The sequence below is a fragment of the Dendrobates tinctorius genome, unplaced genomic scaffold (genome assembly GCF_039654945.1).
Source record: "Dendrobates tinctorius isolate UK_male_01 unplaced genomic scaffold, ASM3965494v1 ptg000035l, whole genome shotgun sequence".
Taxonomy (NCBI): domain Eukaryota; kingdom Metazoa; phylum Chordata; class Amphibia; order Anura; family Dendrobatidae; genus Dendrobates; species Dendrobates tinctorius.
Genome location: NW_027361703.1, coordinates 34502870 through 34530080, shown reverse-complemented (window position 1 = coordinate 34530080; position 27211 = coordinate 34502870). Strand labels below are relative to the sequence as shown.

The window sequence follows — 27211 nt, the reverse complement described above, 5'->3', positions numbered from 1 at the left end:
GATTCTCTCCAGGGTTAGTCTCCACCCTGTTGAAAAGTAGGAAACCTATAACATCCCAAATCTACGGTAGAACATGGAAAAAGTTCCTAGACTTCCTGGGGGAACCCTTGGGGGATGTAGCGCCAGTGGGACCTATCCTAGAATTCTTACAGTCGGGGATGCAACTGGGGTTAGCCACCAACACACTCAAAGTCCAAGTCTCAGCTTTGGGGGCCCTATATAACTGCAACTTAGCAGCCAATAGGTGGGTGTCCCGATTCATAAAGTCCTGTGGCAGGTCAAGGCCGGTCATTATCCCAAAGATACCACCCTGGGACCTCCACCTAGTCTTAGAGGCTTTAACCAAAGATCCCTTTGAATCACTACTAGAGCTGTCACCAAAGCTACTTACACTTAAAACTGTCTTACTGGTAGCCTTAACATCAGCCCGAAGAGTGAGCGACCTACAAGCTCTATCTATATGTCCTCCATATACACAGATCTTGGATAACCGAGTGGATCTAAGACCAGACCCGGCCTATCTCCCCAAGGTAGTCCAAAAATTTCATAGGACTCAGGAGATCTCCTTGCCATCTTTCTATAACAATCCTAGAAACCCTGGGGAGCAAAAGTTCCATACATTAGATGTAAGAAGAGCCATAGTACAATATATGTCAGTAACTAGTCAGTGGAGGAAAGATCAGTCCCTTTTTGTAGCCTTTCAGGGTAGTAGAAAAGGGCACGGGGTAGCTAAGAGTACCATTGCCAGATGGATCAGGGAGGCCATTATGTTATCCTACTCCGCAAGTGGTGCTCCGGTTCCAGAAGGCATCAAGGCTCACTCCACCAGAGCCGTGGCTACCTCCTGGGCAGAGAAGGCTGAGGTATCGATTGAGCAGATTTGTAAAGCCGCTACTTGGTCCTCACCTTCAACCTTTTTTAAGCACTACCGACTTGATCTATCTTCCTCTACTGACCTAACCTTTGGTAGAAGGGTGCTTCAAGCTGTGGTCCCTCCCTAAGGTGTCTTATTCTACAAAAGTCTCTTATGTGTGCCGTCATGGGAGATGGGAAAACACCAAGGTTACTTACCGGTAGCCGGTTTTTCCGGAGCCCATGACGGCACCTGTATATTCCCCCCCTTTTCACTTCTTTGGTGTGCACTATAGTTTGGGTGCTTTTTTTTTTAGTTAGATATAATGTGGTGATAGTTTAACCATGTGTACTAACCCGGGGGGCCTCTCATGCTCAGTAAATCAACTGAAGCGAGGAAGAGGTACCGCCCCTTTTATCTTCAGTAGGCTTTCTGTCCTGACTGGGTGGATCCCCTCTCTCATGTTTGCCGTCATGTGCTCCGGAAAAACCGGCTACCGGTAAGTAACCTTGGTGTTTTTAATTGATGTGTATTCCAAATACTCTTAGTTTTGTGTGGCACCCCCTTTAATGAAAAGGACACTTCACAAATATTAAACTGAAAGGGTCCCGACTTTTTTTTAGTTGAGCCACTGGACTACCTTAGCTGCTATGTTGAAAATTTTTCTTAGCTGAATTAAATATAGACCTCAAAGCATTTTTATTTGTGCTTTTTCTTTTTTTTTTACTGGTCTCTTTTAAATTCAGTTGTTTAGGTCAGTTGATTTGAGGCAAATTCAAAGATCACCAGATGCACTGAATGAACTAGTTGAAAATCAATCTGAATCCATCTTTTCGATTAATGTGAAAATAGATTTGTCTCATCAATTAGTCATAACTGTTACTTTCCATTTTTTTCATTAGATTTATTTTTAGATTGTTACTTTTTTTTATACTCTTATGTTTATTAGACTCGTGCTTTTTATGCAGATTGTTATTATGGAAGTCCATGGCTTGAAATCAGTGGCTCCAAACAGAATTGTATACTGTACAATGGAAGTAGAGGGTGGCGAAAAACTCCAGACAGATCAAGCCGAAGCCTCAAGACCTCAGTAAGTGACTACTATAACTCTGCCGGTCATGTACACTACATTTTTTTGTTCTTACTTTTTGGTTTTTGCGCTTTACAGTAAAGCTGAAAACTGAATATTGAATCGTTAACGTAATGTTCTACGCTACGAAAGCGTATTGAAGGCTCAAAAGCATTTGCATTTCATTGATTGCATAGTTTGGAATACCAAGTCAATTTAAGAGTTGTGGAAATATATTAAATGAAAATTTAATACTTGTACAGCTTTTTAACATACTTTAATCAGTTTTTTTCTTTGATTCGTCTTGTTCAAAAAACAGTTTAAATTGAATAAAAATAACTTGGTTTATATTTGCTAATTAATAATATATACTTAAAAGTGCTCTTTAAAACAGTGTTTATTTTTTGGGACATAGAAAAAAAAGTCATAAAATGACCGGGCTGTGCCGCTGTAATTGCAATTTTTTTTTCACTTGAAAAAGATGCTAATCCAGCGTTCAAACACATTGTGGAAATAAAAAACGTTCCGCTCATCTTGTTCCCAAGGATTCTTTATTTATATCATCACTTATGGAATATGCATTCTGTCCTATGTATATTTAGTTGGAAAGGATATTTGGAGCATGGATCATAGGAAGGAGAAAATATATTTTCTGATCCTCTAGGTCCTTATAAACATTAGACTAACGTCATTCACACTCGCTGATATCGGTGGGATTGGTTGAACATCTAATATTTAAGGGATCCTGCCAACTCTCTACCCATAAGATGTTTGTGGAGAGAAGGATTCGGCCTGTTAAATTATCAAAGTTGAATGATGCAGGGAAGCAAAGAGCCAAATTGTGTAATTTTTTTACAGGACTCAATTGACAGAATTACTTTTTACCCCCAGTTAAAGAAAACTGGAAAGCAAAATTCCCCCCTCAGCCCCCCCCCCCAACTATTTTTGTTCATGCAACTCTTTTAAAGACATGTCTAGAAATTCCATTACATGGCCAGTCTGTTCCTCTGTTCCTGACAAGTCAGTGTTTGAATTGATATGCTAATGACATTGAAGAACCATTTGTAGATCTGAAGCTTTTGTCACTCCAGCTCTATTCCCCACCAGCACTGCCTCCTGCTTAACTGATGGTTCCTTTTCCTGACATCACAGAGCATGGATGCTGTAAATCAAGCAGGAGGAAGCAGCACTGGGTGACGAATAGAGCTGGAGTGACACAGGCTTCAAATCTACTGCCGCGTTTGCATATCAATTCAAATGCTGATTTCTCATTAATGGGGAGAATCTGAGTATAAGCATTAAAGGGAATCTGTCAGCAGCTTTCACTACCTCCTCTGAGAGCAGCCTGATGTAGGCAAAGAGAAGCTGGATCCAAAGATTTATCACTTGGATCGCTGGGCGTAACTGTTCTAATGCAATCAGCGTTTTTACATTTAGCGTTACAGCAAAGCTGAGGAGGCTTCACCTGCCCACACCAGACCCTGTATATACAATGTACATAGACAGTGAGCTGCTTATCACAGGAGGGGGCATGTTGGACCAGGAGGCATGCGCTTCTGTGTCCAAGCAATGATAAGCTCCAGGTGCTAAAAAAATCATTGCAAGTAAACAGGACAGAGCTTGAGAGACCTCATAGAAATCTGTGTTTTAACCCTTACAGCATGCCTACTTCAGATTACATAGCAAAAACCTGCTGACTGATTCCCTTTAACTATTTTGATGATAATTAGCAAATTCTTTGTTGGCAAAAAACTTCTATCTCCCGGATTATTCCTTGAAGTTGGAATGATTTTGTGGATTGGTGAAGTATTTTAACTTAGTGCTCTATTTTGCAGAGACGTTGGGGTTGTATTGTTTAATATTTGGAAAGTGTGTTTTTGCCATTTAAAGCATACAATCCCCCTATCTAAAGTTTCACAGCAAGCACAGACGTGGATCTACAGTAGTGGGAACAATGAGTATTAATAACAAATACAACATTGCACTTTGTAGAACGCTTGTGATGCTCTTGAAATTTTATTGGTTTTTTTTTTGCCTGTTTCTCAGAAAAGACCACTAGCTGAGCGGGTGACCTTTCATTTGCAAAAGTTGTCATAAATAACCTTTTAAGAAAAGCTACTTGTCAACCGTATTAAACAGCGGAGCCATCCCTATGACTGCTCCTAAAATGGTAATTCTTCTAGTAGGTCACAATCCTAATGCTTCATCTATTGACCATCAGCCAAATAAAACATGGCCTAGAAAAAGAATGGTAATGTTATACGAAGACCGCATATAGACAAATTAAATTTAATTTCCTTAGAACATTCTTAAAGTCTTAATTTGGGGATTTGTGCAATACAAATTAATTAGCCAAGTGTCTGCTCTTCTACTCCCTAGAGACGGGTGTACAGTCCAAAATCCACATACGGTATTTATTTTTCTCTTCTAAGCCTTAGGGACTGGTATTAAATGGGATCTGGATATCTGAAATTAAAAAAACCCTGTGCATTAGCCTGAGTACACACATTCACACTCAGCAGCCTCAGAGGCTGTAGCGTTCAAGTCAAGAGACCCAAGCCGGTCCGTGCATGGATTGCAAGACCGTGTAAATCCAGACTATACAGTTGGTATGCTGAGACACAATTTACAATAGACTTGAGATCTTAGGCGGAGCATTAAACCAAATAATCAGAAATGCTGCAAAAACTCTAAGAACAAATGGTTACCATTATTATTATTTATTTATAAAGCAGTAATCGCTTTTCTTGAGGTTCTAAAATGATTGATCCACTTGGCCAAAATATTTCTGAACAGTGTTCGGAACGGTGAATTTCTAATACAGTGATTACTAGAGTTTGTTTATTGCGCTAAATAGAGAACAATATATACGGTATGTCCTATGCTTCTGTGCGCCCTCTAGTGGCAACTAATGGAATCCAGTACATTATCTTTAGCTCTGAATAAAGCTGAGGAGGAAAAAAAAACCCCAGCTACATCCACTATTAAAGAATCCATTGGCATATACGGTAATTTTGGACCTATTTAGATTAACAAAAAAGAGAATTATATTCTGTTGTCTTGTGGCAATGGAAAAAAATAATGCCGTTTACCGATTGGATTAATTATTTTTATATTTTGATAGATCTGGCATTTCTGAATGTAACGATGCCAAATATGTGTGTGTTTATTTTATTTTGAATGGGGCAACATGGGGGTGATTTGAACTTTGAACTTTTTTTTATTTTTTTTAATACTTTTAAGAACTTTTTTCTACTTTGTACTTGCTTAAATAGTTTCCTTAGGAGACTTGAAGCTGTGATTATCTGATCTCTTGTACTACACATAGAAGGGATCCAGCCCTGCTATGTATAGCAGAATTGATCATCTGCTATGAACGCTGGCCACAGGGTGGCGCTCATAGAAGATCAGCAGTGATAACCACATGGGTCTCATGACGTGCTTCCGGTAAGTGCAAATTAAATGACGCTGTCAGCGATTAACAGCGACATTTAGCTAGTTAACGGACGCAGGTGGATCGCGATTCCACCAGCGGCTGTTAGGGGCAGATGTCAGCTAATGAAATCAACTGTCATGTGCCAGAAAAGATGCGGGCTCAGCACCGAAGCCTGCAGCAAATGGGGAGGTGACGTATGATATACCAATACATTATAGGTCGTGAAGGGGTTAAAAATTTAATCCTATCTAAATAGTATTACTGTATCTTCAGTAGATCAGTGTGTTCACTTTACGATTTGACTTATGCGTTGGGAAAACTTGACACAAATGCAGAGCATAGATCCACACTAACTCATTCATATTAGTCTGCTTACTTTATTGTATTGAACATGATTATGGAACATACTGCTCTATACAGAGGAATACTTAAAATAAGCTATACCACGCAGTGTGTTTTTTTTATTTTTATAATTCTTCACAACGTATGCCATGGTATGCATATGCCTATAGCTGAAACATAATGTGAACAGATATTTATGTACAATACATATTGTAATTAAGTGACTTTTAAATTTCCACGAACAAAAGTATATTTTAATCAACAGATTTTGGAATGATAATAATTTCCACAATTGGATGTTGTAATGGTTATGTAAAATATGTCGTGAGATTCCCCGGATTATCACATTGCAAAATCTTCTATTTAAACACTGAACTATGCTATATCAGTGTGGGGGCTTGACCACCTTTTCCCTTTGCCTGTAAGTTTTGGCTCACTGTTAGCCTGCAACCTGAGACTGCAGCCACTCACCCTCCCTTGTCCCTCCCCCTCAGCTCACACACACACAATCAGTGTAGCCTGAATTACTAGTGACTGGCTTCCTGCCTCACGGCAGGGGGTCCCTTTGTCCCTTCCACCATGTGCAGCTACTCTCATAGACAATACTGAAATCTAATCATTTGGTCATAAAAAGGTTCCAGATTACGACAGAAATATAAAAATTACACATTGGGACGTGCTCCGATCAGGCTCCACCACAGTGGTTCTTGCTAATTTCTAGCACCCACAGAACCAGAGAAATGGATTTCCCATGAACGGTGTGAAATAACTAGTTCGAGTTTGGTTTTGGATGAATGCCAGCGATGAGATAGAAAAGATAATACTATGTGCGTTTCTATACGAGGTACCCTCTGCGAGATATGGTTATTATAAGTTTCGGAACCAGTTCTGTAACCCTGAGCTAGGGGGAGGACTGTCACAAGACAGCCCCTTTAGTGAGGTCACAAGTCCAAAGGTATAAGGTATTTTCCCCTATCCCGTCCCTCATTCTAGCCTGGGATGCCGTGCCAATAGGATCTCAAATGCATTGGGACATCTGGCTCCTCCCCCCAGCATGGTTCTGCCTGAAATGACCTAAGCAATATGCAAGTTATCTCTGCTTTTAAATCCCTTTTATTTGCAATCGTATTGTACATACTTTTATTGTCTCAGATCGTAAAACCTTTTTATCTTCTGTAAACACTGCCCATCTTTTGGGAATAAACTATAAAATTTATTAGTTCTGCCTCCTTGCTCTGTGAAGAATTCATGTGCTTGTAAGCTAATTACGTGTTGTGAACTCATTTTCTGGTCTACCAGTCGTGAGTTCTCCTTCCGGGCTCCCTCTGGTGGTAACAGGAGGTGGTGAGGTTGATTTAATTAGTAGAGATCTGCCACCTGATGATGAGGATAACGATTGGATCTCTGGACTCTCAGACTGGATTTAAGACAGCTGACGCCCTATTCTGGTGCTGGTGATTCCTTCTGGCTTTTCAGGTCTTGGTTTTCAGCTCTGTTCCAGTCAACTCAAGCTAAGTGTTTCTGCTAATGTTCATACTTGATTTTGTTGGTCTATTCAGTTTTTTGTGTGGTGAGCCAGCCCCGGCTGGGGCTGTGCTGAATTTCCGCTCTTATTTATCTGTATTTGCCTATTTGCTTTTTGTCCCTCATTAGATTGGCCTCTTTTTTGCTCTGTCTCAGAATATTTCAGAGTGCTGATATAGTGGGAGAAGTCTAGTGACTTCAGGGTTAATTTTGTTATCAGAAGTGTTGGACATTATTTTTGTAGGGTTTTTTGGGCAGATTGCAGACAGTGTCTTTCCTTTCCTGTCCTTCCTAGTTAGTTTGGGCCTCATCGTTTGCTCAGCCTATTTTTCTGCCTGTGTTTGTGTTTTCATCTTGTTTCACCGTCAATACATGTGTGGGGGCTGTCTATTCCTTTGGGGTCTGCTCTGGGGCAGTTAGTTTTCCCCTTTTCTTGCTTTTGGCTTATTTAGTCTTCCGGCTGTGACGAGGCATCTAGATTCATTGTAGGAATGCTCCACGGCTGCTGCTAGTTGTGTGGTTAGGATCAGGGGTCTGCAGTCTGCATAGTTACCAACCTCTCTGGTTTTCTGTGACTTAACTTGTTTAGTTTTCCTCCTCGGTGACCCATTCATAACATTACGCTACTGATTTGGGTTTGCTTTGAACCCCTCTATTAATTTTAAATATTAATACGAGGAATCTGAAGCTGGTGGCAGCGAAGTGTGTTCTGGCTGGGTGGGTAGCGCTGGTAGTGACTGAGCGGGTTTTATTAGCTGCATTTATAACTCCCTCAGTGCAAGCAGGCCTAACCACCATTGCACAACAAGCGGCCCATCCGGCGACTATCCTAGGTGTAGTTCCCTGACTGACCTGAGGATAAGGGGGCGCCAGAGAGCTGCAAGTTCCAAATTGGAAATGGAAAGTGGGATATCCATAAATCCCGACAGCTTGTAACATATTGTGGCAGTGGTGGGATAACTAAAATAAACCCCCCTGCGGTAAATTGTTAGGGCAAGACTAGCTTCCTGTTTTTATCACATGGTGCCAGCGGTGGGATAACTAAGATAAGTCCCCCTGTGCCTGTGATAGCCATGTGCGGCCAAAGGTCACATCCCCGTTTGTGACAGATGTGTTTAAAAAATGTTCCGTGCTGAGATAATAAGGATATAAGGACATAAGTTAATACTTTTAGGACGTGCAGCTTTTGAAGTAAATAATTTACATAGTTAAAATGCTTCTGACTTTAACTAATTGTTTTTGTTTTATAGATGGGGAACTCAAGGGGATTTTACAACCACACACCCTCGGCCAATTGTTAAAGTTAAGCTCTTTACTGAAAGCACTGGTGTTTTGGCTTTGGAAGATAAGGAACTTGGAAAAGTAGGTTTTACCTTCTGTCTTGTGGCATTATGGTACAGCAGTCTCACGATATACATTAGTTGGTCACGTTTTGTTTACTTAGTAAATTCCCTATTTTATGGACATATGTGTGTTCATGTCCCTGGGTGGATTTACGTCTTCTCTATTCTTAAACTGTAAACTGGTCAAAGCTCTTTACAGCTGAATTGCTTCAAGTAAAGCCAATCAGACACATTAGATGACTGTCAGCCTAAAGATGCTTTGGCTAACAGTTAGCCAAAAGCCATCTCAGCCGACTCTTTGATAAAGTGAAGTGCTCCTGTGTTCTCTCTCACCTGACATGTCTTCAAGAGAACAGTGCGATCAGCAGTCCAAAATCGGACATGCCCGATCTAGATCTTCCCCGGCGATCAGTTGGCCAGCACCCAATACATGTTAGACTGTCTGCTGAAGCCATTGATATCAGTGGATTCAGTCAACATTAGTCTGTTTACAAGGGCCTTAATTCATTGCCATAAAAGCTGCCATCCCTTTAAGACGAACTCCCACATCCTTGTTTTCCGATCTGAGTATGGGCTACGATGCATGGAGTAACTGCTGGTCTCCTAACCGGAACTTCACAACTTCATAGGCACTTAGGGAAGCTATGGAATTCAGGTCAGGAGATCTGACTGCAACACATGTGAAACCGCCTTCGGAGAAATATTTCAAGTAGAAAACCCCTTTAGACTTACCAAGTTATCCATGTGGTATTACCCAACAATGAATCAGAAATCACTTGAAGCATTTAATTACATTGGAGTGTTATCCCATTTCTTTACCTATATGATATACAGTGAAGAAAATAAGTATTTGATACTCTGCTGATTTTGCAAGTTTTCCCACCTACAAAGAATAGAGGTCTGTAGTTTTTGTTGTAGGTACACCTCAACTGTGAGAGACAGAATCTAAAAATAAAAAACAGAAAATCGCATTTTATGATTTTTAACTAATTTCATTTTATTGCATGAAATAAGTATTTGATCACCTACCAACCAGCAAGACTTCTGGATCTCACATATCCGTTAGTTTTTCTTTCAGAAACTCTTTTACTCTGCACTCATTACCTGTGTTAATTGCGCCTGTTTGAACTTGTTGCCTGCATAAAATACACCTGGCCACACAATCACACTCCAACTTCTCCACCATGGCCAAGACCAAAGAGGTGTCTAAGGACACCAGGAACAAAATTGTAGACTTGCACAAGGCTAGGATGGGCTGCAGGATAGTAGGCAAGCAGCTTGGTGAGAAGGCAATGACTGTGGGCACAATTATTAGAAAATGGAAGGATGACCGTCAATCTTCCTCTGCCTGGGGTTCTATGCAATATCTCTCCTCATGGTGCAAGGATAATTCTGAGAAAGGTCAGGAATCATCCCAGTACTACACAGGAAGACCTAGTCAATGACCTGAAGAGAGCTGGGGTCACCGACTCAAACATTAGCAACACAACATGATCTTGAACAGCATTTAGCCGTTAGATAACAAGAGATTCCAAAAAGAATTAATATAAAAACATTCTATATTATTAGTTTAGAAACACAAAAACAATTGATATAAAAAGACAGGGCATGAATGTGTAAAAAAAAAAAAGGCCAGTGCGGATATCAAAATATAAAGCCAATGGTAAATACTATGCAATATACAATAACCAGTAAAAAGAGCAATAACCTATGCAAAGGTGTATAATAGGAAAAGTTACTGAGGTATGCTAAAAGCCTGTTAAAAAAATTAAACGAGGTAAATATAAACCTAGCAATTATATATATATATCCTCATTCCTAGGTTACTAAGGAGAGAAGCAGCGTGAAGAGCAAGACATAACTGATGTGCCATTGCGTCCTCTGCACACTTAGTTGTCTTACATATGAAGGCTTCCCTCATTCCCACAAGAATCCAATAACCTTATGCACACATAGCAAACTGAAATACATAACAAGGTTGTATTACGTGGAGTTAGAATGAGTCAGGAGACTGTGGGACGAGTGGTGTTCCCCTCGCATAATTTTTAGAAAATGGAAGAAACACCCGATCACAGTCTGTGGCTCCATGCAAGATCTCGCCTCATTGGGGTAAGGATGATTCTGAGAAAGTTCAGGAATTAGCCCAGAACTACATGGGAGGGACCTGGTCAATGACCTGAAGAGTACTAGGACCACAGTCTCAAACATTAGCATTAGTAACACAATACGTCATCATGGATTAAATTCCTGCAAGTTATACAAGGTCTGCCTTCTCACATTAGCACATGTCCAGACCCGTTAGAAGTTAGTCAATGACTATCTGGATCTAGAGAAGGCATGGGAGAAGATCATGTAGTCAGATGAGACCATTGCGTGCTCTGCACACTTAGTGGTCTTACATATGAAGGCTTCCATCATTCCCACAAGAGTCCAATGACCTAATGCACACATACAACCTTGTTATGTATTGCAGTTTGCTATTACCTGAAGTTAGTCAATGACTATCTGGATGATCTAAAGAAGGCATGGGAGAAGGTCATGTAGTCAGATGAGACCAAAATATATCTTTTTAGTATCAGCTCCACTCGCCGTGTTTGGTGGTAGAAGAAGGATAAGTTCAACCCTAAGAACACTGTCCCAACCATGAAGCATAGTGGAGGAAATATCATACTTTGAGGGTGCGTTTCTGCAAGGAGGATAGGACTACTGCACCGTATTGAAGGGAAAAAGAATGGGGTCATGTATCGTGAGATTTTGGCCAACAATCTCCTTCCATCAGTAAGGGTTGTAAGGTAGCGCTGTCATTCAAGTAGGGGATACTCGCTTGGCAGCCACTAAATCACATCCGGCACAGGTTTCTTAACATAACTCCAACAGTCCATGTGGTTTATTGGGCATCATAAACCAAGAACAGCAACAGAAAGTTCATATAAACAGCATAGTGTCCATGACAGAGCTTCACTCTGTTAATCCTGTGGTCACATAGGTTGTGCAATGTCCAGTACACAGGCTCTCTAGCCTCAGAGTTATATCCCCTGTCCGGGTTTACCTCATGGCTGCTTTTCAGTGCAGACATTCATTCCCTCCAGGGAACTCTCACACACACGTCTCACGTGTACAGGAAGGCAGACCCATCTTCCTTCAGTCGGTCTCGCGTCAGCCCAGACGAGACCTTTCATACGGACCAACCGGGTCCCAGCATTCACTCGTGACTTACCCTGGCCACCTTATATGGTCCGTAGCCACGCCCACCGGGTAACATGGCTATGACCTCTTCACAGGTCCTTCACACTCATAGTCTTTTACTACCAGCGTTTTCAGACACACCCCGGGTGGATTTGTAGGTAGCTCTCCCTAACACATTGGCACGAAAGATCAGCTCTGCTGATCAGCACATAATCAAGCCTTCATCCCAAGGCCACCCACCTGGAGATACATTACAATCATTCAGCATCCTACTCCTATCAGGACACTGGAAATGCTTATACGCCTGTCCTGGGACACCCACACAGCGCCCCCTAGCGGACACAGTGGTCACTACATCACAGGGTATTGAAAATGGGTTGTGACTGGGTCTTCTAGTATGACAATGACCCGAAACACACAGCCAGGGCAACTAAGGAGTGGCTCTGTAATAAGCATTTTAAGGTCCCGGAGTGGCCTAGACAGTCTCCAGCCTAAATAGAAAATCTTTGGAGGGAGCTGAAACTCAATGTTGCCCAGCAGCAGCCCCGAAACCTAGAAGATCTGTATGGAGGAGTGGGCCAAGATCCCTCCTGTAGTGTGTGCAATTTTGCTCAAGAAGTGCAGGAAATGTCTGACCTCTGTAATTGCAAACAAAGTTTTGTCTACTAAATATTAAGTTCTGATTTTCTATTGTAGCAAATACTTATTTCATGCCATAAAATGAAAATTAATTATGTCAAAAATCATACTACGTGTTTTTTCTGGATATTTTTTCAGATTCTGTCTTTCACAAAAAAAATAAAACATACAGATATTTGAGATCACTACAGTCAGAAATATCAAAATATAAATTAATCCAATTGGTAGAACGGTGTAATGAAAAAAACCAAAAACTAAAACACCAGAATTAATGTTTTGGCCACCTCAACATTGTAATAAAATACAATAAGAGGCAATGAAAACCTCATATCTACCCCAAAATGGTGTCATTAAAAAATATCAGCTCAAAAATAGGATAGCCCTCACTCAGCCCCATATCCCGAAAAATGAAAACATTACGGGTCTCAGAAAATGGTGATTAAAGCAAATTTTTTATTCTTGCATATATCTGAATCTCTTTAAAACATTTACATTAAACGTTAACATGGTAAATAAATAAAAAAACAAACAAAAAACAATTATGTAATTGCGCTTTTTACAATTTCAATTCACTATGTGGAAGAATGAATGGTGTCATTCAAAATTACAACTCGTCTTGCAAAAATCAAGCCCTTATATGGCTATATTGTTGATGGCTCTTGGAAGAAGGGGAAATGAAAAAGGAAAATTGCTATAGCATGAAGGGGTTAAGGGAATTGCTGTATACCCAAGTAAATAATGCTTTGTTCCTTATTTTGTAGAGTGTGGTTGAGATAGATAGAGAGATTTTTTACGTTCTGTAATTTTTTTTAGACAGTAGTGTGTTTTTTTTTTGTTTTTTTTTTAAAGAAATAATGCAAATGCATTATGTAGCTAATACAATAATTGCTTTTTTTATTCTATTTTTTCTTAGGTAACACTTACGCCAACCCCCAATAGTTCAAAGATGCCAGAACTGCACAAAATGACTGTACCAAAGAGCAGCCAAGATACTGACCTGAACATTAAGCTGGCAGTAAGGATGGACAAACCGCCACATATGAAGCATAGTGGGTAAGCCTGAGCGCAGTTATTTTTTATCATCTTTCTCATAGAGCTGGTGAGGGAGATTTAATTGTGTAGAAGCTCATCATTAAATTTTAAGCCGCAACCAAATAAGGTACCACAGGCAATTATTTTTTTTTTGTAGTTTCAGAAATCTTCCACATATATTTATAGGACTCGGTGTTAAATGTAAAGAAAGCAAGAATACAATCATATCCTACAGCTCTGGCAAAAATTAAGAGACCACCGCATAAAAACCCTGTCATGGGCAGCCCATTCTCCAGACCTGAACCCCATTGAAAACCTCTGGAATGTAATCAAGAGGATGATGGATGGTCACAAGCCATCAAACAAGAACTGCTTAAATTTTTGTTCCAGAAGCAGTGTGAAAGACTGGTGGCAAACATGCCAAGACGTATGAAAGCTGTTTTTAAAAATCATGGTTGTTCCACAAAATATTGATTTCTGAACTCTTCCTGAGTTAAAACCTTAGTATTGTTGTTTCTAAATGATTATGAAATGGTTTCTTTGCATTATTTGAGGTCTGAACACACTTTTTTTTTTTTTTTAATTTTGACCATTTTTCTTTGTCAGAAAAAAAATACAAAATTTATTGCTTGGAAATTCGGAGACATGTTGTCAGAAGTTTATAGTCTAAAAGAGCAATTTACATTTTACTCAAAAATATACGTATAAAGAGAAAAATCCGACAAACTGAACATTTGAATGTGGTCTCTTAATTTTTGCCAGAGCTGTATATCCATATTCTATTCACAACATAGAACATGTATCAGAAGTTTTTAGGCATTTTTCCATTTAATTTGAAAAAATAAACTCCTTTAAAAATTGATGGTAGCAATACATTTCAATAAAGTTGGGACAGGAGTAACAAAAGTCTGAAAAGTAAATTTTTTAATGCAGAACACCTGGAGGATACATTTTCACCTAACTGCTTATGCCCTGCTTGCCGCATTTCCTGACACCCAACTCCTGCGCCACACAGGTCCTCCTTGACATAAAAGACCCACAACACATGTCCTTGACAAAGACCGCTCCCGGTCGATACGTTGCACCATATCGGTTTCTGACTCCTTGTTGGATCAAAGCAAACAATCACTGTAGCATGACATACAGTCTCATTTTCTTTTTTGGTGCGGAGGCTCCTTTCTCATCAAGTCTGGACCAAGAGTCCCTTCCTCAAGCACACAATTTTTTAATAGGACAGGGTGCCAGTCTTTCTCTTTTCAAATTTGCACCTAAGTCACGTGAGTGCATAAACAGAGCAGAGAGGCAGAGTCTCTCAGAAGCAATGATGGTCAGAGGTTCACCAATCTGTGAACAACTGCATCTAAAAATTGTGGAACAATTTCAGAAAATGTCCCTCAATGTAAAATTGCAAAGACTTTAAACCTCCTTTAGTCTACAGTTCATAATATCAAAATATTCTCAGATTTTGGAAAAATTCTAAGTGCACAAGGGATAAGGCTGACAATCCAATCAATTTTGGATGCTTGTGATCTGCAGTCCCTCAAGGGTCATTGTATTAAAAACAGACATGATCTGGCCATGCAAATCACTTTGTGGACTCAGGAATAATTCAAGGAATCATTGTGTACCCAGTTTGTCATGCAATCGACAAATGCAAGTTAAAGCTCTATCATGCAAAGAAGCAGCCATAAATCATCACGTTTTACAAACCTATGAAAAACTTGACTTTCGCAATTTGTAAGGCGTATATAGCATTTGTACATTGAAACTACAGAGATAGTAAAATATAGCCATGATTATTTAATTTACCTTGTACTGTTCTCTGACCTAAAAGTTGCAATGAAATCCGTGAAGATGAGATGCACATTAGTGATTGTAATGTACATTGGCAATGTGATCCCTTGGCAATGTTGTTCTGGGTAGATATGATTATTGCTATCATTTGCTTTCATATCTTATAAAATACCTATTTCTTTCCACATGCAGATGTGAGTTTTAACTGGTGTAATATTTGTAGTACTGTTAAAGGTTAAATATATATTTTTTTCCAATTATTTCCACATTCATTTTTGTTCTTGGTTGTATTCTGTGTTTTTCTCCATTGCTTCTTTATAACTGATCCTGCAGTATAACCTAGTGGCTGCTTGATTGATAGCAGGGCTTGCTAATCTAGAATGTTAATGCTGATGTTTAGTCTTTGTGATCTGGATGTTTTTTTCTTAAACAGTTTAGCATATGTATCAATTTCCTTTTTTTTTTCTATATTTTTATTTAAAATACCTGAATAGTGTTTGGTCTAGTTTAACAACTTTCATTTGTTCAGGGCATAGTTTTGAAGCTATATTTAATTTCCATTTCTGCACTGATTGTACTCAGATTTCCCTCTCTGGGCCAGATATCACCTTTCTGAATGTGTTTTTATCATCTGAAGTCTTTCAATTCCTGCTTTTTTTAAATATTATATTTCCACCTTGTCAAATTCTCCAGCTTGAAAATGTGTACTATTCTGAAATTGGGACTAGCTGATCTTTATGTTCATATGTGTCACGCTAGTTTTAATTTACCGTAAGTACCGTAGTTTAAAGTGGATGTTCGGTCACAACATATTGATTGCCTATACAGTAGTTAGATTACACAACATTTTTTTATTTTCAGGTGCCAAGGTTTTTTGAATGGATTTACAGTGGAATGTAAGCTTTTGGGCATCCGTGCTCAAAATGACTTTTTGTTTTGTGAACAGTAAAGCAAGTTGAATACTAAATTATCTCTAAAAGGACTAAAGTTAACAATGACACATTTCCTTTGTATTTTAGGGAAAAAAAATTGTCAGTTTTTACATTTTAACCCCTTTAACCCTGAGGGTGGTTTGTACGTTAATGACCAGGCCAATTTTTACAATTCTATTCAATGTCCCTTTATGAGGTATTATCTCTAGAACGCTTCAATGGATCCCGGTGATTCGGATATTATTTTTTCGTGACATATTCTACTTCATAATAGTGGTAAATTTTCTTTAATAGGACTTGCGTTTATTTGTGGAAAAAAACAAATTTGGTGAAATTTTTGAAAATTTTGCAATTTTCCATCTTTGAATTTTCATGCCCTTAAATCACAGATATGTCACACAAAATACTTAATAAGTAACATTTCCCACATGTCTACTTTACATCAGCACAATTTTGGAACCAAATTTTTTATTTTGTTGGAAGTTATAAAGGTGAAAAGCTGACCAGCGATTTTTCATTTTTCCAACAAAATTTACAAAACCATTTTTTTAGGGACCACATCACATTTGAAGTCACTTTGAGGGGTCTGTATGATAGAAGATACCCAAAAGTGACACCATTCTAAAAACTGCACCCCTCTCGGTGCTCAAAATAACATTGAAGAAGTTTATTAATCCTTCAGGTGCTTCACAGGAATTAAAAAAATGAACATTTAACTTTATTCACAACAAATTTATTTAAGATCCAATTTTTTTTATTTTCTCAATGGTGAGTACGCTGATACCCCATGTGTGGGGATAAACGACTGCTTGGGCACGTAGCAGAGCTCGGAAGGGAAGGAGCGCCGTTTGACTTTTTCAACGCAAAATTAGCTGGAATTGAGATCGGACACCATGTCTCATTTGGAGCTCCTCTAATGTGCCTAAACAGTGGAAACCCCCCACAAGTGACCCCATTTTGGAAACTAGACCCCCAAGGAACTTATCTAGATGTGTGGTGAGCACTTTGAACCACCAAGTGCTTCACAGAAGTTTATAACGTAGAGCCGTGAAAATAAAAAAATCAGTTTTTCACAAAAATAATCTTTTCGCTCCCAGTTTTTTATTTTTCCAAGGGTAAAAGGAGAATTTTGACCCCAATAGTTGTTGTGAAACTTGTTCCGAGTAGAACATTGAGCCATGAAAATAATAACATAACATTTTCCTCACAAAAATGTTATTTTAGCCCCAAATTTTGCATTATCATTAGGGTAACAAGAGAAATTGCACCTTTGTTTTGCAATTTCTCTTGAGTACGCCGATACCCCATATGTAATGGAATACTATTTTTGAGGCACAGTGCAAAGCTCAGTAGGGAAGAGGCACCATATTGAAGTTAAGATTTTGCTGGAATGGTGCCATGTCACATTGGCAGAGCCCCTGAGGTGTCAGAACAACAGAAACCCCCTATATGTGAGCTCGTTTTACAAACTACACTCACCAATGAATTCATCTAGGGGTGCAGTGATCATATTGGCACCACATGTACCTCACAGAATTTTATGCCACTGAGCGGTGAAGAAAGAATGCATTACATTTTTATCACTAAAATGTTGTTTTAGCCCCAAGTTTTTAATATTTCTAAGGACCTGTTGAAGTGCATTGTGCACGAAACGGCTGTCGTCCGTCTTTTTGCATTTCTCCCGTGCCATTGCCTATGCTTTATTAATATGAAATAAAGTGAATCATTTCAAGAGAACGGTGAGTGCCATCCTACTGTCTATTTCTACTATGACATCCATCTTATAGATGGTCCCTGACCTGTCACCTACCTACCTGCGGAGGTTGGCACCCTATAAGAAGGATACGAGAATGGTGCCCCCCTGAACGCCGACTGGCCCTATTATCCTGTATAGCCCTCATGACAAGTGACCGATAACACACCTCTCATGTCCTTGTCTTGTGCGGTATACATAAGTGATTAGGCGACTTTATTCTTGGGGTCGGTGCGATTACAGCTTTACAGACCAGATTTAGGTCTCTTTCAGACGTCTGTGTCTCAGGTACGTGTGGTGACCGTTTTGACACATAATGGAGACACGTACACACGTAGACTCATTCAAGTGAATGTGTCTGTGCACGTGTCAGTGTGTTTCCAAGGACCATGTGTCTGTGGGCAAAACACGCTGACATGTCCGTTTTTAAAGTCAGCATGGGTCACAAAACATTCTGCACACGGATAACACACATGGATGTCATCCGTGTGACACGCGTCAGTGCTGGGGAAGATGTGTTGCAGTAAGTGCTGCTCCCTGGTGTCGGGTGCTGAACACGGCTCTCATCATTCTCCCCTGCTCTGCCGGCATGTTCAGCACCCGGCGCCAGAGAACGGCAATTACTGTAACACATCTTCCCTGGCGCCCATCCGTGTGGTACTGATGCGGCACACGGATGCCACACGTGTGCCGCAAGTATTACACACGCGGACACTGACGTCTCCGGTTCTGTTATATTCCGGTACCGGAAATATCAGGATGTGTGAAAGAGATCTTATAGCGGGTTTTTATGTTTGGCTGCTGTCACACAGTAAAATATGCTTTTTATTGCAAAAACTAGTTTTTGCATCACCACATTTTGAGAGCTATAATTTTTCCATATTTTGGCCCACAGAGTCATGTGAAGTCTTGACTTTTGCAGGACGAGTTGACGCTTTTATTGGTATCATTTTCGGGCACATGAGATTTTTTGATCACTTTCTATTCCGATTTGTGGGGAGGCAGAATGAACAAAAATACAGCAATTCAAGAATTTCTTTTTTCTTGGGGGGGATGGTAAGGCAGTCTTATTCTTCAGGTCAATGCGATTACAGTAATATCTTATTTATATCTTTTTTATGTTTTGGTGCTTTTATACAATAAAAATTATTTTATAGGAAAAAATAATTATTTTCTCTTTCCCCCATGACGGACCACGGAGAGAGGGATCCGCCCTCAGGGACAGGAAACCCACAGATGAAAAAGGCGGTACCTCTCTCCCACATCAGTTGATTTCCTGTCCCTGACGGGGAACCTACAGCACGTACCTGACAAGTCGTTGCAGGATTCCGGGGACCGATCGAGTCCGGTGATAGGCAGCGGGGCTCCCTGCCTCGGCTGGGTTGAGGCCTTAAACAGGCTTCCCCCCCGAAGCACCACCACCAGGATCGGCGGACCTTGAGGGTGAGTGGGGAGAGGCAGTGAAGAAGCCAGGAGAAGTCTGCCGATCCCTAAAAAGGAAAAAAAAAAAAAAAAGGGGTTCCCTCCTGCAGTTTCGTTACGGCGGTCACTACAGGAGAGCCCTGCAGAGACGGACAAGGCAGCCTGTGCAGGTGGCGGCGGTCACCGAGGGCCACAGGTCAGAGACTGCCATACCTTGGAGCGGGGGAGGCGGCGGCGGCCACCGTGAGCCACGAGGTGGGCAGGCCTCTGCAGCGCAGAGCAGGGGCGGCGGCAACCACTGGAGCCGCGAGTACAGGACACGCTGGGAGGGCGCAGGACGCCGGTAGGATGGGCGTGCGTGTCATTACAGCTCCCTTAAAAAAAGGCGCGGTGCACCACTGAGTAATCTCGCGGTGCGCACGTGCGAGACTTCCGGTGGGGCGCAGGGATCCCTGGGAAGGGGGCGGCAGGGGCAAATTTAAAAAAAATTTTTTTTTTTTTTCAAAAAAAGGTGAATAAGGTTTAAAAAGCCTGCAGAGGGAGAAGGAGTCACGGCAGCGGTCCCCGAAGCAGGGACCACAGCAAACGCAGGAACCGCACCAGCACCTACAGCGCCAACGCGACTCTTCCCAGTAGCGCAGCAGCAGCGGTCATACGGGATCGCGGCGCAGCCAAAGCTCCACCATGGCGGCACAGCCAGAAGTTGATTCAGCAGTGGAGGTAATCCCTACGCCCGAGACGGTATCGTTCGTTCCACAGGAGGGTGAGTGATCTCCGTGAATGCCCGCTCGCTGATTTGCGATTATTAATTTTTCTTTTTCAGGGGCGTAAATGCACTACCAAATCTAAACACATGGTATGTGCTATATGCACGGAGGAGCTACCCCCTACGTGGGAGAAAAAGCTCTGTGCGGCTTGCACAGAGCAGACAATACAGGAGGAATCCCAGAGGTTTGCTTTAGACCTCAAAACATTAATAAAAACCCAGGTCGAAGACGCCCTTAAGGGCACCAGAACCTCAAAGAAGAAACGCCGATCCAGGCATAGATCCCCAGAGTCGAGCATCAGTGAGTCGGGAAGTGAACTATCCAACTCAAGAAATTCATCATCCTCCCAGTCCTCTTCATCATCCTCAGAAGGGGGACGGAGCTGCTTTCCCATTGAGGAGATGGACGCCCTGGTAAAAGCTGTGAGGACAACTATGGGACTGGTAGACGAACGTCCTAAGAAAACGGCCCAAGATATAATGTTCGGAAGGCTAGAGCAAAAAAAACGGAGGGCTTTCCCAATTAATGAGAAAATCCACTCCTTCATCAAGCGAGAGTGGAAAAGCAGGACAAAAAAGTCCTCCTAACACCAAAGAGAAAATACCCCTTTGATGACACGGCCTGCTCCTTATGGAGCAAAGCACCTAAATTAGATGTAGCGGTCGCAAAAGCTTCTAAAAAATTTGCCCTGCTCTTTGAAGACATGGGTACCCTGAAGGACCCAATGGATAAAAAAGCTGAAACTTTTTAAAAAACGCTTGGGAAGCAGCAGGAGGGGGGCTAAAGCCAGCCATAGCAGTCATGTGTACGGCACGTGCCCTGATGGTCTGGCTGGACCATTAAGATTCTCAGATAAAGGGGAAAGTCCCGAGAGAAACAATACAGAGATAATTTTCGGTAATGAAGGGAGCAGCAGCTTTTTTGGCGGATGCGTCGGTAGACTCAACCAGGCTGGCATCCAGGACAGCGGCCTTCTCAAATGCCGCAAGACGCGCCTTATGGCTGAAATGCTGGCTTGGAGATTTGCAGACAAAAGCCAAAATTGTGCGCAATCCCGTGCGAGGTGGAATTCTTATTTGGCCCAACGCTGGACGACATCTTAGACAAAGCAGGGGACAAGAGGAAATCCTTTCCCGGGGTCCCCAGCCAGTCATACAAACGGCCTTTTCGGAAAAGAAGGTTTATTCGGCGGAAGCCCCCAAAAGGGAAGAAGGGAGGATGGGAGGATAGAAGGAACAAGAATAAAGGCTTTATGTTTAACAAACCCCCCGACAACAAGAAGCCACAATGAAGGTACTCCCCGGGTCGGGGGAAGATTATCCTACTTTCTCCAGGCCTGGGAAAAAATATCCGTGAGTTCATGGATACTAAACATAATAAAGGAAGGTCTGAGGCTAAAATTCATTACCCTCCCAAATGATTCTTTTGTGATAACGCCCCAAAGGATATCACACGACCAGCTTTCTCTACAACAAGAAATAACGAATCTAAGAGAGAAAAACATGTTACAAGAAGTCCCCTGCCAAAACAGGGGCAAAGGCTTCTACTCCCCTCTCTTCCTTCGCAAGAAGCCAGACGGATTGTACAGGGCGATCATAAATCTAAAAAGGCTGAACAAATTCCTAGAAATTCAGCACTTCAAAATGGAGACAATAAAATCTTGTATAAAAATGCTTCCCCCATCTTGCTTCATGGCCTTATTAGACTTAAGAGACGCATATTACCGTGTGCCTATTCACAGAGACCACAGGAAATACCTCAGGGTGGCGGTGACAATCCAGGGGGAGATAAAACATTATCAGTTCAGAGCCCTCCCCTTCACGCTAGCCATTGCTCCAAGGGTATTTACAAAGGTAATGTTAGAGGTAATGGCCCACATAAGATAGCAAAACATTCTGATCGTCCCATACCTGGACGACCTCTTAATAATAGGGGTCACCTTTCACCACTGCAAACAACAATTGGACATGGTCATGAGGTCTCTACTGAGTCTAGGGTGGATTCTGAACTTGCTCAAGTCCAGATTCGTACCAAGTCAGGTGCAGGAGTACTTGGGGATAACACTGGACTCAATCGAACAGAAATGTTATCTTCCGCAGGCGAAGGTTCAAAAAATGGCACAAATGGCGTTACAAATGATAGCTTCCCCAAACACTACCCTCAGAAAAGCAATGTCACTATTGGGGTCAATGACAGCCTGCATGCCAGAAGTTCAGTGGGCACAGAGCCATACTCGAGACTTACAGTGGGAAATATTAGACGCAGACGTTTCCCTACACGGGAATTTAGACATGCAGTTAAACATCTCACCAGAGACAATACATTCCTTAACGTGGTGGACAGTTCCAGCCAACCTAGCCAAGGGGGTTCCTTGGGCATTGCCTGTGACAAAGATCCTAACTACGGACGCAAGCCCCTGGGGGTGGGGTGCACATTTAGGCAACCAGGTGGCACAAGGGCCCTGGACCCAGGGAAGAGAGTCCGCTTCCTCAAATATGAAGGAGCTGCTGGCAGTAAAACGAGCTCTCATTCATTTTCTAGATTCACTTCATTCCCATCACACAAGGTTCTTCTCAGACAACCAGGTACTGGTAGCATGTCTAAACCACCAGGGGGGCACCAGATCTCGACCACTGATGGAGGTAACAAAGTCCATCTTCCACCTGGCAAAACACAATCTAGAATCCCTGACAGCCCTTCGCATAAAAGGTTCAGAAAATCGAACGGCGGACTTTTTAAGCATGACACATCTAAAACAGAGGGAGTGGGAACTAAGCCAGTTAGTCTTCAACCAGATCGTGAAACTCTGGGGCTGGCCAAAAATAGACTTATTTGCGAACAGTCAGAACCGGAAGTTGGAAACCTTCTGCTCAATTGATCCCCGGGGGGGCCCAGTAGCTCTAGACGCTTTCACGAAACCCTGGGATTATCATCTGGCCTACGCTTTCCCCCCAATATCTCTCATCCCCTTAGTACTGAGGAAAATACGGGGGGACAAGGCAACGGTAGTGGTAATAGCGCCCTTATGGCCATGGAGAATATGGTTCTCCTGGCTGAGAAGAATGTCCGTAACGGATCCCTGGGTTCTACCAGAAACTCCAGACCTGTTATCCCAGGGACCAGTGTATCACCCCCACATAAAAGCCAAGCTGTCATGTGTAAGTTTTTTGAGAGGGAGCTCCTAAGTAGCAAGGGCTTCTCGTCAAACTTGGTAACCACGCTACTACAAAGCAGAAAGCCAGTAACCACTAAAGCATATGGCAAAGTGTGGAAAAAATTCATGTCAGTGTCAGACTCTGACCCAACAGGCGAAATCCCGATAGACAAGGTTCTAGAATTCCTACAGAGGGGGTTGGAAAAGGGGTTAGCTACCATCACCTTAAAAGTACAGGTGGCGGCCTTGGGAGCTTTGTATAACCATGACCTAGCCAAAAATAGATGGGTTATGAGATTCATTAGAGCCTCAAGTAGATCCAGGCCAATCCCCCTACGCACGCCCCCCCCCCCGGGATCTAAACCTAGTGCTAAACGCACTAACTAAATCTCCCTTCAAACCCCTAGCGGAGACTCCTTTAAAAATATTGTCCCTTAAGACCTCCCTCCTTGTAGCCTTAACTTCTGCCCGCCGCATTAGTGATATACAAGCTTTGTTTGCCCACTCACTCTTCACGCAAGTTCTGGATGATAGGGTAATTCTTAGAACCGACCCAGCATATCTCCCCAAGGTGTCTTCACAGTTTAATAGGACCCAGGAAATCTCCCTACCCTCCTTCTGTCCCAATCCGAAGAACAAAACAGAAGAGGTATTATACACTTTAGATGTAAAAAGATGCCTGGTCCAATATTTGACAACCACGAGGGAGTTTAGGAAGGATAGGGCTCTGTTTGTCTGTTTTCAAGGTCCTCGGAAGGGTCAAAAAGCATCGAAGGCCACACTGGCGAGGTGGATAAGAGAGAGGCCATCACCCTATCCTACTCCTCTTGTGGGGTGGTCATCCCGGAGGACGTAAGGGCCCACTCAACCAGGGCAGTGGCATCATCCTGGGCGGAGAAAGCCGGCGCTTCAATAGACTAGATATGTAGAGCTGCCACTTGGTCTTCCCCCTCTACATTTTTCAAACATTACCATCTAGACTTAACCTCCTCTTCAGATCTCACCTTTGGGAAAATGGTTCAGGAGGCGTTGGTCCCTCCCTAGATGTACAATATTTGTAATTCTCTCCGTGGTGCCGTCATGGGGGAAAGAGAAAATCGTAGTTACTTACCGATAACGGTATTTCTGTGATCCCATGACGGCACCCGTACATCCCTTCCCTTTCACACACACAGGTGTGCACATTAGAGTTAGTTAGCTTTAGTACTTAGCCACACGGTGCCTCTATTAAGCTTAATTTGATTAATTTTGGATTTTTATAACCATTAGAGTTGCAGCTGAAAGTTCTGTGTAATGCACTGCAAACCAACTGATGTGGGAGAGAGGTACCGCCTTTTTCATCTGTAGGTTTCCTGTCCCTGAGGGCAGATCCCTCTCTCCGTGGTGCCGTCATGGGATCAGAGAAATACCGTTATCGGTAAGTAACTACGATTTTTGCATCTCTTTATTCTGAGAGCTATAAGTTTTTAATTTTTTTGCTGATGGAGCTGTATGGCAACTTGTTTTTTTTGGGACAAGATGACGTTTTCAGTGGACGACATCGGGTTGCGATGGCAACGATCGGGACCCCGCATCATGCCGCGAGGTCTGCCATCCAAAGGCAGAGGGGCAGTTAGCTTTCTTCCAGCTTCCGTAATGCTGTGATTGTGTTTGATCGCAGCATTTGGGGGGTGGGGTAAAGCGCCGGAAGTGGTCTGTGTGTTAAGGCGATCGCGATGACTTAATGATCTGTCCCTGGTCAAATAGGCCCAGGGTACAGGGATGGATCATTACGTCTGATGTCAGACAGGGGTTAAAAATTACCAAAAGAAAAATGGGCCACTGCAAAAATTTGGGCACCCTGCATGGTTAGTACTTAGTAGCGTCCCACTTTTGAAAGCACCACAGCTTGTAAATGCTTATTGTAGCCAGCTAAAAGTCTTTCAATTCTTGCTTGAGGGATTTTCATCCATTCTTTCTTGGAAATTTCTTCCATTTCTGTGAGATTCCTGGGTTGTTTTGCTTGCACTTCTATTTTGAGGGCTAGCCACAGATTTTCAATGATATTCAGATCAGAGGAGTGTGAGGGCCATTGTATAACATCCAGCTTGCACCTTTTGAGGTAGTCTATTGTGAATTTTGACTTGTGTTTATGATCACTATCCATTTGTAGAAGCCATCCTCTTTTCAACTTCAGCTTTTTTACAGATGGTGTTATACTTGCATCAAGAATGTGTTGAAATTTAATTGAATCCATTCCTCCGTGTACCCATGAAATGTTCCCAATGCCATTGGCTGCAACACAACCCCAAAGCATGATTGATCCACCGCCATGCTTAACTGTTGTCGAGAAGTGCTTTTCTTGCAATTCTGTGGCTTTTTTTCTACACATACCTTTAATCACTGTAACCAAAGAGTTCTATTTTAACGTTGTCTGTCCACAAGACTTGTTTCCAGAATACATCAGGCTTGTTTAGATGTTCTTTTGCATATATCTGATACTAAAATTTATGGTGAGGTTGCAGGAGAGGTTTTTTTCTGATGACTCTTCCATAGAGACCATATTTGTGCAGTGTCTCTGAACAGTAGAACAATGTACCACAACTCCAGAGTCTGCTAAATCTTTCTGAAGGTCTTTTGCAGTCAAGCAGGGGTTCTGACTTGCCTCACTAGCAATTCTACAAGCAGCTCACACTGAATTTTCACTTGGTCTTCTAGACCTTAGCTTAACCGCCACTGTTCCTGTTAACTGACATTTGTTAATTAAGAAAAAGGCAACTTGAAAATGCTTTGCTTTCTTCTTAGAGCCTTCTCCTGCTTTGTGGGCCTCCACCATTTTCTTTTTCAGAGTCCTAGGCACCTGCTTAGAAGAAAACCCCCAAAAAAAGAAAAAATGGACAAAGGAGCATAGATGAAAATTATAACAAATTGTAGTCAAAATAAAGTTATAAAAAATGACAAAGAAGACTAAAATACACAAAGGAATCAGCAACATCCAGTTCCTCACTGGAATAGGCAGGTATAGTGATGGAGACCATGATAAAGATATGGGCCAATATTCTAATATTGTCAAATGCATCAAATATCCAAGACAGTCATAGGCAGTGACATTAGATACCCATAGCAGACACACTGCAAAAAATCGGGGTCATAGGAAACAGTGTTTAATATTATACCCTAAGTAATGCAGTCAATCTATATTCAGCTCACACTGAATTTTTGCTTGGTCTTCTAGACCTTAGCTTGACCTCCACTGTTCCTGTTAACTGACATTTCTTAATTAAGAAAAAGGCAACTTGAAAATGCTTTGCTTTCTACTTAGAGCCTTCTCCTGCTTTGTGGGCCTCTACCATTTTCTTTTTCAGAGTGCTAGGCACATGCTTAGAAGAACCCATGGCTGCTATTCTTTGGCACAAGGTTAAAAGCTGAGTTTTTCTAAAGCTAGAAAATTACGTCCCCTGGCCTTTCCGAACGATGATGGTGAACAAGCCAAAACCCTAAAGGTACTGTCACACTTAGCGATGCACCAGCGATCCCGACCAGCGATATGACGCGGTCAGGATCGCTGGTGCATCGCTAAGTGGTCGCTAGTGAGCTGCCACACAGGCAGATCTCACCAGCGACATCGCAGGGGTCGGGGATTGCTACATACCTGTCAGACGAGGCGATCCTGACGTCCTTCCGCAGGCGTCCACGCGTCGTTTATCTCCACAGCAGGAAGCCCAGCAGGAAGCTGACAACGAGAAACGGTCCAGGACGTTCTCGCACGATCAGCGATAACCAGCGGGGGAGCGGTCGGAGGTAAGTATCACACATAGCGATATCGCTAGCAATATCACTATAACGTAACAAAAACCTGTGACGTTATAGCGATATTGCTAGCGATATCACTTAGTGTGACAGACCCTTAACAGGCTAATTAAGTTCAGAAACCTTGTTTAAAGTTGTGTGACCACACAAATCTCCAAGGGTGGCCAAAGTTTTGC

The 27211-nt window shown here is 42.0% G+C and overlaps 1 protein-coding gene across 15 annotated transcripts in view; it reads left to right on the top strand.

Moving 5' to 3' along the window:
• CADPS2 (calcium dependent secretion activator 2) overlaps window positions 1-27211 on the top strand; it is a 708285-nt gene that overhangs the window by 151503 nt on the left and 529571 nt on the right. For all 15 annotated transcript variants that reach the window (XM_073573395.1, XM_073573389.1, XM_073573398.1 and 12 more), the window contains exons 6-8: window positions 1822-1943; window positions 8475-8586; window positions 13306-13445. In XM_073573395.1, the coding sequence (XP_073429496.1) occupies window positions 1822-1943; window positions 8475-8586; window positions 13306-13445 (374 nt within the window). The remainder of the gene's footprint in view (window positions 1-1821; window positions 1944-8474; window positions 8587-13305; window positions 13446-27211) is intronic.